Source organism: Sporobolomyces koalae (assembly GCF_050403365.1).
Source record: "Sporobolomyces koalae JCM15063 DNA, S_koalae_JCM15063T_v1_ctg56, whole genome shotgun sequence".
Taxonomy (NCBI): domain Eukaryota; kingdom Fungi; phylum Basidiomycota; class Microbotryomycetes; order Sporidiobolales; family Sporidiobolaceae; genus Sporobolomyces; species Sporobolomyces koalae.
Window position 1 is genome coordinate 58,911 of NW_027481715.1, and position 12,888 is coordinate 71,798.

The following is a 12,888-nucleotide window of genomic DNA, read 5'->3' on the forward strand; positions in this document are numbered from 1 at the left end:
CGTTGTTTCTCGGCCTCTTGGTTGCCTCGTTCTCGTCGCAGCGTCTGACAACGTACTTGTTGACAAGTCAAAATCGAATCGACCGGTTCGAATGTCGAGTCGCCGAACCCTCGTCCTCTTGTTTGTGCGAGAGAGAAGAGACGAGAATCGCTTTTGATCGGGGTGTCCGCAGGTCGGTACCAAGGGTTTCACCGAGAAGACGAAAGGGAAGTGGTGACAATCTCGATTGCTTCGTGGGAACGTTTCAAGTGGGAGAACATGGATTGTACCGATTTGTGCACCGCTTCGACATTGGAAGACGACGACGACGATGAATTGCTGGTCGAGGAAGAAGGGTATCCTCCCAAAGGAGAACGAGACAAGAGTTGAACGAGGGTATCGATCGTCTCGACGACTTGTTCGACATCAACTCGAGTTCGATCGTCCTGGTCGTCGTCGTATGCGTGGTCGTACGCTTGAAAGAGCCGATTCGCTTCGAGGTCGAGCGTGTCGAGGTGTGTACGAACGAGGGCGAGATGTTTCCTCGCTTCGATCACTGGATCAGATGCGAGAGTGATGCCTGTAGTCGTACTGCTTCGAACTGATCCGACGGGAGGTCGTGAGGGTGCGAGAGTCGAAGGACCAACGGGAGGACCCGAGACGAGGGACGGACTCGAGACAGCACCTGTACCCGGTCGAGTCGAGTACTGCATCTTGTCGAGAGTCGCGAGAGAGAGAGAGAAGACGAGTACCTTGTCCGCAGCAGGGTTGAATCGAATACAAATTACAATTGGATTCAATTATGAAAATCATATCGATTGCGTCGGTTAACTCCTCTGTCTGAACCCTTCGACTCTGCCATCTACACTGTCGGCGTCGACCTAGAGCCTAGCTACTACATTACTCGGACGCAAACTATCAGTCTCACGTCATGGCCCGCTATCCTTCGTCCGTCGAGGTCCGTGTCCCTTCCCTCTCTCGTCTCTCTCTCGAGAGCAGCCCTACTAGCTCAATGTACCCCAGTACCATTCAATCGACATGTGACTGACCCGCAACCTTTATCTTCTTCGCTCGCTCGATGTAAACTTTGTGATTCAACGATGACGGCATCGATCTCTCGCACAGGTCGGTCCCGAACCTCTCCCAACCGAGACTCGCCCTCGCAGGTACGCCGACACTCGTGGCGAGCTACAACGTGCTCCCGAACCCGATGTCCTCGTGATCCCGGACCTCCTCGCGAAATCGGTCAAACTCCGAGGAGATCAACCCGCGGTTGGATGGAGGGACGTGGTCAAAATACATCATGAACAGAAACAAATCACAAGTTCAGTTCCTCGTTCCATCTCGTTAACTCGTTGGAGAAATATACCGAGACAACTTCTGACGCAAGAAAACGACTTTGCAGAAACCGTCGCAGGCAAACAAGTGCAAGAGTCAAAGAATTGGCAGTACTTTGAACTGTCCGACTACCAGTACCTGACCTACCGCGAACTCGCCGACACCGTCGACCATGCCGCCAACGCGTTACACCACCTCGGACTCTCGAGATCGACCATGTTCAACATTTTCGCGGCAACTTCGGTACATTGGCAAGTGATCGCGAACGCGTGTGCAACTCGATCGATCACGTTTGCGACTGCGTACGATTCGCTTGGAGCCGAAGGTCTCAAACACTCGATCAACGAACCTCAAGTCGTGGGCATGTTCACCAACGCGAACCTCTTGTCGACCGTAGCTCAAATCGTCAACGAAACTCCTTCTCTCAAAGTCCTCGTCTACGACGGTCAAGACTCGGACGCGAAACCTGGAGTCATTGACGAGATCTCGGCAAAAGGGATCCGAGTGGTTCGATGGCAAGAGTTGCTAGAACTCGGCAAAGCTCATCCGGCGAAAGAACCTGCCGACAAACCGAAACCGGACGACGTCGCGACCATCATGTACACGAGTGGTTCGAGTGGTGCTCCGAAAGGTTGCGTCATTACTCATGAAAACATTGTCTCCTGTGGTCCGTTCTTCTGTCTCTAATTTCTAATTTTCGACTCTCCTCTGACACTCGTCTTTTTTTTTTCGCTTGCAAAAAGTTGCGGGAGTCATGACCGTGTTGGGTCAACTGATCACTCCCGACGCACGGTTCATCGCGTACCTCCCACTCGCCCATATCTTTGAACTCACAGTCGAGTTCACCCTTCTCGCAAGTCGCCAATTCTTGTATCCACTCTTTCGATCTCCAACAGATCTGACCTTGCTTCTTGTCCTTGATCCTCATTGCAGTATGTTGGAGTAAGAAATTTTTCTCTTCTCGCTGCTTGATGGGGTAGCAGACAACTGATATGTGCGCGCACGAAAATCTTTTTTCCTTAGATTCCAATGGGTTTCGCAAACGTCAAGACGTTGACGGATACCTCTTGCAAGAACTGCGTTGGAGATATCAGAGCGTTCAAACCGACCATCATGACCGGTACAAACAACTCTCTCTTTCTCTCTCTCCTCGTCGTCGATTTCAGCTGACAACAAGTACTCTATATTCGAGGATACAGGTGTACCAGCTGTGTGGGAATTGATTCGAAAGGGAATCGTCTCGAAAGTGAACCAAGGAGGTTCACTCAAGAGTTCGATCTTCTACAGTGCGTTGACCGCGAAGAGTTGGACGAAACGTGTCCCCGTGCTGGGTTCCGTCGTTGGGTTCATGACCGACAAAGTCGTGTTTGATCAAGTCAAAGCTGCAACCGGAGGAAACTTGACTTATGCGGTCAATGGAGGTGAGAAAAAATCGTCTCTTGTTCCTCTTTCAGTCTTGAAACACATTTTGAGATTTCTCCTTTGCAGGTGCACCGATTTCTGAAAGCACTCAGGAGTTCTTGTCGAGTGTTTTAACTCCCAATTTCATTCAAGGGTTAGCTCTTCTGTTTCACAGCTTTCTCTCCCAGAACTTACTTGCTGACTCGGGGGAAAACGGCGTTTCAAAGGTTTGGAGCGACCGAGACGTGTGCATTGAGTTGTATCCTTCCTCCTTCGATGGCTCAACCTGGGAAAGTAGGACTTCCATGTCCTCCGGTCGAGATCAAGTTGAGGGATTTCCAAGATGCGGGGTACTTGGCTCAAGGGTCTCCACAACAAGGAGAGATTTGTATTCGGGGTCCTGCCGTTTGCAAAGGCTATTGTCAGTGCCCAATTCTCCTTTTCTCCTTAGCGAGGAGAAAAATCCTAACTTTATCTCATGTTTTCTAGACAAGAGACCGGATTTGACTGAAGAAGCTTTCGTCGATGGATGGTTCTTGACCGGAGATATTGGTCGATGGAACTCGGTTCGTTTCTTCTTCAACTCCAGAAATACCGTTCTGCTGCAACTGATTCGAAGATCACTTTTTTCGTGGGTTCAGGATGGAACGTTGTCAATTATTGATCGCAAGAAAAACTTGATCAAACTTGCCGGAGGTGAATACATTGCGACTGAACGACTCGAGTGCGCTTCTTTTCTCTCTCTTTCGTTTCCCTGGTTTCGTTTTCAACTGATCGAATTCATCAATTTGTTTTCTATTGTAGATCGGTTTACAAATCGTCTCAACTCGTTGCAAATATCTGCGTTCATGCTGATTCCAACGCAAACAAACCCATGGCCGTGAGCGATTCTTTCTTTCCTACACTCGGGGACAAAAGAAGTCCAGGAGAGCTGACATTGTACCGCTGGTCAAAAAAGATCATCGTGCCGAACGAACAAGCCGTGCGCAAATTGTGCAGTGATCACTCGATCAGTTCCATCTCGGATTCGACCGAATGGTCTCAAATCTGTCAAAACGATCAAGTCAAGAAGATCGTATTGGAAGAGATGAACCAGGCAGGCAAGAAACAAGGACTCAAACCTCTCGAGACGTTGCAGTGTGTCATTCTCGCAAACGAGGAATGGACCCCTCAGAATGGGTTCTTGACTGCCGCTCAAAAACTTCAACGCAAAGTCATTTTGAAAGAGTACCAAGACGAGATCAAACAAGTTTATCCTTGAATAACCCCACCGTTTTTTGTTCACTTTCTTCCTTTTTTCTCTTTCTAGATCTCGTTTACAATGTACGTTAGTCGGTTTCCACTTTCTTGGTTTTCCTCCCGTGTTGTACCCGTTTGCAATATGTTCTATGCCCCCTCAAGGAAAAACCCCGACCTGTGAAAACCATGAATGAGAGCAAGTCTTGATCGGGAGTTTTCGCCACACAACAAGTGTCATTCGATTCACAACTAGGAAGGGTACAACAGAGGATACAGAAGAGAGAACGAATGAGCAAGAGACTAAGAGATGCGGGGGTTCAGGACAAAGGCAAATCAAAAAGAGAAAAGAAAAGAGAGAGAGAAAACAATTTTTAAAGTCATACTTGAACCGTGTTGACCTCTTTCAGATTAGTCGGATTAGTGGTTTCAGGATCGATCATTTCGGGTCCTTCCGTTTGAGTTCCAAACCAAACTTGATCAAACTGTCGATCTTGCAAAACTCGATCGATACCATCTTTGACGACTTCGAACCAATCTTGCAACCCATTGACAATCTCGTCGAGTTCCAATTGAACCGAATCTCGAGTCGACAAGGTCGAGTAATCGAGAGGTGGGATCATGGGGGTGTACACGTCGACTTGATCATCATCGTTGTTGTTTTCTGGTCGTGGTAAAGGTGGTGGTCCTCCTGCAGGAGTAGGGTCGAGCGAAGAAGAAGAAGAAAGAGATCGGGAAGATGGAACGGCAAGATCTCCCACGGGAGGAAATGGGTACCCGATCGCGGTTGAAGTGAGCGTAAAAGTCGACTTTGCCAAAGGAGTCGCAACATCTTGATCTTGTCCACCTGTGCCTGGAACGACGAAATTCGACAACGAACTGGTCGAGGTCGAAGGTGAGAGTGAGATGGAAGATGTTGGGGAAGCGGTCAAGAACCCTCCGTTCATCGTCGTCGTGTTGACGTTCGAATGGGTTGACGAAGTTGATAGTTGTTTCTGACGGTGTCCTTGGATCGGAACACTTTCTCCAATGGGAGAGATGGGTTCAGGAACAGGAGAGTGGATCGAGAGGGATGAAGCTTGTCGACGATGTTGCTGGGAAGGGGGTGGGAATCGAGAAGCCGGCGAGAACGTTGGAGTTGCAGCAGGAGATGGACTCGTGACCGAAGTAAACGGCAACTGGTGTTGTTGCTGTTGACCAATCGCGATCTGCGGAATCATGATCAGTAAGGGAAAAAACAAAACGGCGATAAATCCATATGCGAGCGTTACCTTGAGTCCCTGTCGCCTACCATCACTTCCTGCTCGTTTCCTCTCTCCTGGGTTAGTCCAGCCCTCGTTTGTTCCAAGCTTGTTGAACGTCGGTCTCGATTCTCCCTGACTCAGCAACGTAGTCGCTCGTTCCCTCTGTTGACTCCCTCCAAACTGAAACGGTTTCGTCGATCCTCCTCCAAACGGTCTATTCATCTCGGTCGTGACATCACCCATATCTTCTTCTTCATGCAGTTTCGGCAATCCACTCGATTTTGATCGAGGCAACCCGGGTCCGAGTGGTGGGAATCCTCCAGGTTCTCCCAAAGGTGAGGTCGAAGTGATACTCGTCGAAGCGGGAGTAGTGAACGTCGTCGTGCGAGGTAAACCTGGACCGAGAGGTGGATAGCCTCCATTGTTCGAGGCTTGAATCGCGAGAGATCCATCGGTTGAATTCGAAGTCACGAGCGGTTCAGATTGTGGAGGTCGACTCGAAGGTGCAGTGTCGGCTCGTCTTCGACTCAACAAAGTCTGTGGTGGTGGACGATTCGGTTCTTCCGATTCTAGAATCGTGGGGTCTTTCGAAACTTGAGGTCCGTTCGTCGTCGTTGAAATACCCCCAAATTTGAACCCGTTGGCTCCTCCTCCTCCTCCTTCTGCGAGCAGTTTGTTTTTACCCCAAGTTTCAACATTGTTTTCTTCAATCGCTTCGTCTCTTGCCTGTCCAAATCCATCCCACGCTTCTTGTTCTGGTTGATGATCTTGTCGATCCCAACTCGTTCTAGGATCCCAGCTCCTAGATTGATGTTGCGAATTCCCATCATTGAACGGGTTTCCTCTGACCGTTGAAGGGGTAACCGCCGCTGATGAATATTGATCTTCGATCCCAAATGGATTCTGATGAAAATTTGAACCATTGATCGTATCGAATGGACTCGAACTCGAATCATCGAAGAATTGACTACCTCCTCCACCTGTTGTTGCAGTCGAGGAACCCCATCCTGCACCACCCCATCCAGCAGTACCAGTAGTTGCACCTCCGAATCCTCCTTTGTACGTGTTTCCAAACGAAGGGAGATTGATGATCCCACCTCCACTTGAATCGGTTGAATTTGAAGTTTCCGATGAAGAAGCAGGGTCATCGAACGAAGGTAGTGCAATGGTGGGTTTGACCGTATTGAGGGAAGACACGGGTAACGAAATGACCGGGTTCGAAGCGAGTGCCGTGGTCGTAGAGGTAGAAGCAGTGGGTTGAGCATAAGGGTTCGATTCGACATCAAACAATCGTAAGAGTGGATGTTTGCGATTCGTAGTGGTAGTGGTAGTAGGGGGAACGACAGGTTTGGGAGGTCGTTTTGAATTCTTCGCAGCGAGTTCATCTAGACTCTCGACCGTGGTTGTTGTTGTTGTTCGAGCAGGCTCATCTCCGAGTCCTTCGAGGGTCCCGAACCCTAGAGTATGGGCAAGGTCTTCTTGTTCGCTGATGGGTTCGACATCGAAATCCCACCCTTCCTCCCGTTGACTCGCGAGTTCAAACGTATCTTCTTGATGAACCAAATCTTGCATCCCTGGGAGGGTCCCGACGATCGAAGTGCGTTGTCCTCCCGATTGGATCCAAGAGACGTATCGAACGATCAGTTCGCGCAACAAGACCATGGGTAGTTTCGAAGCCGATTTGATCCATTTCGTTTTCGATAATTCTTCGGCTGTCGGTCGATCGGTCGGATCCAATTGTAAACAACTCGCGAGAAACTCTTTCAAATTCGTCGTCGAATGGTCTTGGTACTCTCTTGGTAGAGTCGGAGGTTCTTCGGTAGGGATGATGGAACAGGCTCGGAGAGGTTCGATCCCGAAATGTGGAGGGTTCCCGACCATGATTTCGTACAGCGTGATCCCAAGGGACCAAATGTCGGCTTTCGTATCGTACAATTTCCCATCGGTGATGACTTCCGGGGCCATCCACAGAGGGGTACCGGTAAAAGTGGAACGTTTCGAATTCGTTTGCAAATGAGCCGCGACTCCAAAATCGCACAACAAGATCTTGCCCGTTTGGGTCAAAAGGATGTTGGCGGCTGTGGGAGAGAGAACCGAAACAAGTGAGCTTTTGCGGAGATGGTAGTCAAACTGACACAAGGGGGAAAAGGGACAAACCTTTGACATCTCGATGAATAATGTCTTGACGGTGCAAGAAGCTGAGAGCGACTAGAACTTCTCGTACGATCAACGCTGCGTACTTTTCCTCGATTGGACCGCTCTTCATCTGAACAACATACCAAAGGTCAGTATCACGGAAAAAGAGAGGGAGAAAAGGAAAGAGAGAGATACGGACTAGAGTGCGGATCGAGCCTCCCGAGGCAAAGTCCATTGCGATCCACAGTTCGTATCCGTTCAGGTAGCAGCCATGGTACAGGGTAATGTTGTGACGTGCAGCATCTCGCAGTTCAGACAAGAGTGCCACCTCCTTCTGAATCTCTGAAATGTCGTCGTCGGGAGTATCGAGGTCGATCACTTTGAGGGCAACGACCGTTCCAGTGGGCGTGTGAATCCCTTTGTACACTCCACCGTACGCGCCTTTGCCGACGAGTTCCTTGCGTTGGAACAGTTGGGTGACCGGGGTCGCGGGCGAATGCGCAAACGAGAGGATGTGGGACGGCGACGGCTGCACTCCTGCCAGCGAAGACTGAAGGCCGAGACTGGACGACATGGTTGTCGCTTCCACTCGATGCGCCGTCTCTCCTTGGGTCGATTTGGGAGAGAACAAGCGGAAACAAGATGGAAGCGAGCGACTCGTCTCTCTCTCTGCCTCTCGCTCTCACCTCTACTCGCCCTTGGCTGGATTTCTACATTCGACAAACACGGCCTCGTAGCGACGCAGTCTAGATGTCGAGCGAATCGAGTAGCGAATTCGGAGACATGGATGCGCCGCCCCGCTCGGGATCCGAATCACCGCAACCACACCCACCAGAAGCCGATTCACCAAGTTCAAACGTGCGTCAACACTTGTCGTCCTTCGTCGCATCGATCGCGAGCGGTCAACAAGCGAGAGCGCGCAGGTCGAGTGCTGCTGGCTCGTCCACCTTTTCCCCTTTGCTCGACTCGCTGTGGAGACACGATCCAGTACCCGTTGCTCGTACCACAAACCTCCCTCGAGGGGGTAGAACCCTTCCTGCTCCAATTACTTCGACAACGTCAACAGATCCTCGTCGTCGTCAACTCTTCTCTCCTCCTCCTCCTTCTTCCGATACCCCTCGTTCCCCGATTCCCCCAGTTCCTTCCCTCGCAGAATGGACAACCGATCTTCGGACTCAGTTCCTCGTCGAACCAACTCACCTCGTCGGTGAATCGTTCAATGACAACGACGACAACGACGACGAATCGAACGTATCCATTCAAACTCGGTCCGAGACTTTGACCGAACGTTCGAGTCTTGTCGGTCCAAACCCTCGACGTCACACTCGAGAACAAAGCTATACATTACAAGGTCGTGACCGACGTAGCCACCATACCGTCTACCTCGTCTACTGTGGTGGCAATACTGAACAAGGACAACATGAACCTGATCAACCTCTTGAAGAACGTTCTTCAAAAGGATGTGGAACCTTGATTTGTTCGAGAGCTCTACTCGATGACAAACTCCCTCCAAAAATGTTTCAAGATTCCGAACCACGAGGTTCTTCAACCTCGACCCTTTTCCCGAGTTTGAGTAGCGATTTGCCTCCAAACTCGATGAGGTTGGGAGACCTCGTGAATCCTGAAACTGGGTTAGGGGAACGGGTTGGATCTAGAGGGTTTTGCGGTTGCAGAGGATGTATCACTCGAGATTTAGGGTGCAAGAGATGGTACGCCCCATTCTTTTTCCTTCCACATCAAAGAGAATCATCCAAGAACCTGATTCTTTTGTTGGAAGTACAGTGGAAACCATGTCGGGTATCGATTGTTGAAACCTTGCGTGTACTGTTCAATCGTGAAACCTCGTCGACCTGGAGTCCCTCCCACGACTGGATCACTTAGGAGTATCGGTGCAGGAGGTGGAGTTGCAGGAGGGGGTACGATCGATTCAATGACGTTTTATTTCAGACTCGATCGAGTTTCGACCCTTGAACGCAAACTCAAAGTTCCACCCTCGATCGATTTCAAAGACGAGACGAATTCGACAAGGGTACGACCAGTTGAAGAAGAACAAGTCGTAGAAGGAAGAGGGACGAGGAGGAGAGAGAAATCTCCTCAATCTGGACAAGTCATGTTATGGAAACATATTCCAAATCCTCAAGTAAGCTCTTTCTCCTTCATCAACTGACAAAAAAACTCGAGGGGACTGACCTTTATAGGTTGGAAAAAAAAAAGAGTGATTTCGAAGCAGGGTTGATCAGTGAACCTCTCGATTGGTTAGATCCAGATCAAGAAACTTGGTGGTTAGAACACTCGATCAAGAACCATTCCTACTCGTTACCTCTCCCACTCGATCGTCGTACTACCGCTCCAAGAAGAACGACCTCGAATCCTGAATCTACCGATGTTCTTTCTTCCGCAACAACCACCGTATCAACCCCGACGACGGCGACGACCAGTACGGGAGGGAGACAGAGAGGAGGATCTTCAACGTTGAATCGATCCGGTGCGATCCGACTGACAATCCCACTGCCATCTCGTACTCGAGCTCCTGTCGACTCGTCAAACGATCAAATTCCTTCTGCTGATCAAGTGATTCGTCCTTCTCAAGAAGCGATTCGGTTGTACAATGGGATTCAGGCTAGACTGGGTGGATCCACAACGAGGACCTCCGTGGGAGGGATTGTCGGAATGGGTCACCACGTACTTGAAGGTCTCGATCAAATCGGGTATGGTAATTCGTACCGACAATCTGAACTTGAAAGTCAAGATGATGACCAAGGTGACTTGGATCGGGGGAAACGGAAACGATCGAGACAGAGTATAGGTCGTTGAAGGGAAAAGCGGTATCATTTCTCCCTGCTCTTTTCTGTCGTTGCAAAGGAAAAAAAGTGACACTTGAATCTCTCGCACGGTTCCGACAAGAGAGAGGAGAGGTTTGCAGGAGAAACAGTTCTACAGCGGGGGATTGAAATCGAGTGGAGAGAAAAGGGTGTGCGCTACGACAACGATATAGCAACAACGCTGTACAATAGGGCGAAAGTTCGGGGAGGACTAGAAAAACGAAAAAAGCTAGTGTGACAACAAAAGGAGAAGGGTGAGAAGCTTGCGAGGGAATGCAGTAGGGCTTGCTTTGGTGATACAAATAACCAATGACGAAAATAGAGGAAAAGAAGACATATTAGGAGAAACTGCAAAGGACGAGCTACTTGCTGTGTTCAGAATTCAGCGTCAAAGACGAGATGACTTTTGTCGTCACCGGTTCCACCTGCAAGTGGCGCGAAGCCGGACGACGTTAACCCTCCTGTCGTTGATACTGGAGTACAGGATCCCGAAGATCGATTCATGACTCCAGCTTTCTGGTAATCAGATACTCGTTTCTCGAAAAAGTTCTAAAGAGACCCAGCTGTCAGCTTTTTGGAAAGAGATGAACAAGGGATGAGAGAGAGCAACTGACGGTTTTGCCTTCCATCGAGATCATTTCCATAAAGTCGAATGGGTTCGAAGTAGCGTACAGTTTCGAATTGCCCAACGCGACCAACAACCGGTCTGCAACAAACTCGATGTCTGCGTCGATATTGAAAACAAGGCTTGAGCTTGTGTTCTAATCTCGTGCAGAAAAAATTCGAGTATAGAACATACATTGTCGCATCAACCCCGAGTTCATGCCGATCAATCCCACCGGAAGTGCATCCGTCAGGAATTCTTTCTCGATCTCGACTGCTTCCGAAACAATCGTTCGAATCACATCTGGGTGAGGTCTTCGCTCGAGGTGCGAAAACAGCAAGCATGCGAAATCGGTATGAAGGCCTTCATCCCTCGAAATCAACTCATTCTATGAATTTGATCGATCGAGTGTCAATATCTATTCGGCTTGAAAGCAGCAAGGGAAGCGGACGTACAGAGAATGTGAGACCAGGCATTAACCCTCGTTTCTTGAGCCAAAAGATTGCCGCAAACGAGCCCGAGAAGAAGATTCCTTCGACCGCCGCGAATGCGACCAGTCGTTCTCCGAACACTGCCGAGGGGTCCGATATCCACTTGCGAGCCCAGTCTGCTTTACGAGTGATGCAGGGTACTGTGAACGGGAAGACCACACAATGATTTGCGCATCAGTTTCACGCAATCGAGCTCGAATAGCATGAGATCAAGAGACGCAACTCGTTTCGATTGCGTTGAATAGATGAGCGCGTTCGTCCGGGTCTCGAATGTAGGTATCGATAAGAAGGGAGTACACCTCGGAATGAACGTTTTCCCTGCCGATCGATCGATCAGTGAGAAGTCAATTTTTATGCTCGTAGACGCCTGACAAGGATCCGGAAGCGTACATCATGATCTGAAAACCGTAAAAGCATCTCGCTTCGGCGATCTGGACTTCGGAAGAGAACCGCTCGACGAGGTTCTCGTTCACGATGCCATCACTTGCGGCAAAGAACGCAAGCACGTGCGAGACGAAATGTCGTTCGTTCGAAGTGAGTCGAGTCGTCCAATCGAGCAAATCTTTCGAAATGTCCTGTAGTCCGCGACGAGGTCAGAGGTAGATTGAGGATGCCAGGATCAGAAACCTTACCACTTCTTCGGCAGTCCAAAAGGACGCTTCAGCCTTCTTGTAACTTTGCCAGATCTGTTCGAACCAAATCGACAAACGTAAACAAGGATCAGCTTCAAAGAATCGCCCAAGCGAGTTGGAAAAGAAAACGCACCTCGTGGTATTGTATCGGAAACAAAACGAACCGAGTTCCAGACTCTTTCAGGATGGGTTCATCCTTGTCTGTCCTGATCTTGTCCAGTTCACCGACGAATCGAGGTTCACCGTTTGTGAGCGTTGTGCGATCATGTTCTGGTGTTGTTCCCTCTCCTTTGCCCTTGTCTCCTTGCTCAGCGATTGGCGGGGCTGGACATTCCGGATCAGATAGTGTGGTGTCCTTTGATCGTGTCGGTCTCGGGAGCAGAAGCGGAGGAGAAGAAGAGTTCGAAGTGGAGCGAGTTGAACGAGCCGAGTGTTCTCGCGGTCGGTGTTTCGATGGTCCCGGATGTAGAGAGAGTGAAGCGAATGACGAGTTCATGGGTGACTTTGCGAGACTCGAGGTAGACGAACGAGGTGAGCGATCTGATGATGGAAACGGGTTCGTCCTATTCCGAGTGGCGATCTCCATCTCTTTCTCGGTGCGAGTACTCGGGATGCGCCTGGCGAGGTGTCACTGTCTCTCGCTAGGTCTACCTTGAAGTCGGTGTCGAGTGACTGTGATGGAGACAGAGAGAAAGGGATGAACAGATTATTGACATCAGGGCGCCCGCCTCCCCCCGAACGCGACCTTCTCGCGATCGCTAATTTCTGTCCACGAAAAAATCGCATTCGCGCGCGTCTCGCTTGTTTCGCTACATAGCGGACACTCCTCTCTCTCTTTGCAGCATCATTGAGACCTTGTAATGCAGTACAGAAATTAGCTTTCGCATTGTCGTTTCATACGGTGTCATTTTCTGGGGCGGGGGGGGGGGGGGGGGGGGGGGGGGGGGGGGGGGGGGGGGGGGGGGGGGGGGGGGGGGGGGGGGGGGGGGGGGGGGGGGGGGGGGG

General features: G+C 50.2%; 5 protein-coding genes across 5 annotated transcripts; 2 read left to right on the forward strand and 3 right to left on the reverse strand.

The window, feature by feature from the left end:
• Window positions 1–188: 188 nt before the first annotated feature.
• On the reverse strand, window positions 189–692 carry JCM15063_002938 (uncharacterized protein; the record flags this gene model as incomplete). Its single annotated transcript, XM_076681137.1, has 1 exon — window positions 189–692. One exon carries the CDS (start codon window positions 690–692, stop codon window positions 189–191), a length of 504 nt encoding a protein of 167 aa, XP_076531746.1.
• A 218-nt stretch (window positions 693–910) lies between these two features.
• Window positions 911–3,979, forward strand: JCM15063_002939 (uncharacterized protein; the record flags this gene model as incomplete). The annotated part of the gene is made up of 12 exons (XM_076681138.1): window positions 911–937; window positions 1,105–1,303; window positions 1,385–1,984; window positions 2,061–2,230; window positions 2,341–2,437; window positions 2,517–2,738; window positions 2,806–2,872; window positions 2,946–3,139; window positions 3,208–3,284; window positions 3,360–3,442; window positions 3,523–3,598; window positions 3,677–3,979. The coding sequence occupies 12 exons, from the start codon at window positions 911–913 to the stop codon at window positions 3,977–3,979; spliced, it is 2,115 nt and encodes a 704-aa protein (XP_076531747.1).
• A 355-nt stretch (window positions 3,980–4,334) lies between these two features.
• JCM15063_002940 (uncharacterized protein) lies at window positions 4,335–7,908 on the reverse strand (the record flags this gene model as incomplete). Its single annotated transcript, XM_076681139.1, has 3 exons — window positions 4,335–7,276; window positions 7,356–7,464; window positions 7,534–7,908. The coding sequence occupies 3 exons, from the start codon at window positions 7,906–7,908 to the stop codon at window positions 4,335–4,337; spliced, it is 3,426 nt and encodes a 1,141-aa protein (XP_076531748.1).
• Window positions 7,909–8,084: 176 nt separating this feature from the next.
• Window positions 8,085–10,148, forward strand: JCM15063_002941 (uncharacterized protein; the record flags this gene model as incomplete). Its single annotated transcript, XM_076681140.1, has 3 exons — window positions 8,085–9,043; window positions 9,117–9,474; window positions 9,549–10,148. 3 exons carry the CDS (start codon window positions 8,085–8,087, stop codon window positions 10,146–10,148), a joined length of 1,917 nt encoding a protein of 638 aa, XP_076531749.1.
• Window positions 10,149–10,531: 383 nt separating this feature from the next.
• Window positions 10,532–12,469, reverse strand: JCM15063_002942 (ribonucleoside-diphosphate reductase small subunit; the record flags this gene model as incomplete). The annotated part of the gene is made up of 8 exons (XM_076681141.1): window positions 10,532–10,705; window positions 10,771–10,880; window positions 10,956–11,148; window positions 11,216–11,391; window positions 11,475–11,569; window positions 11,642–11,826; window positions 11,884–11,937; window positions 12,017–12,469. 8 exons carry the CDS (start codon window positions 12,467–12,469, stop codon window positions 10,532–10,534), a joined length of 1,440 nt encoding a protein of 479 aa, XP_076531750.1.
• Window positions 12,470–12,888: the final 419 nt, after the last annotated feature.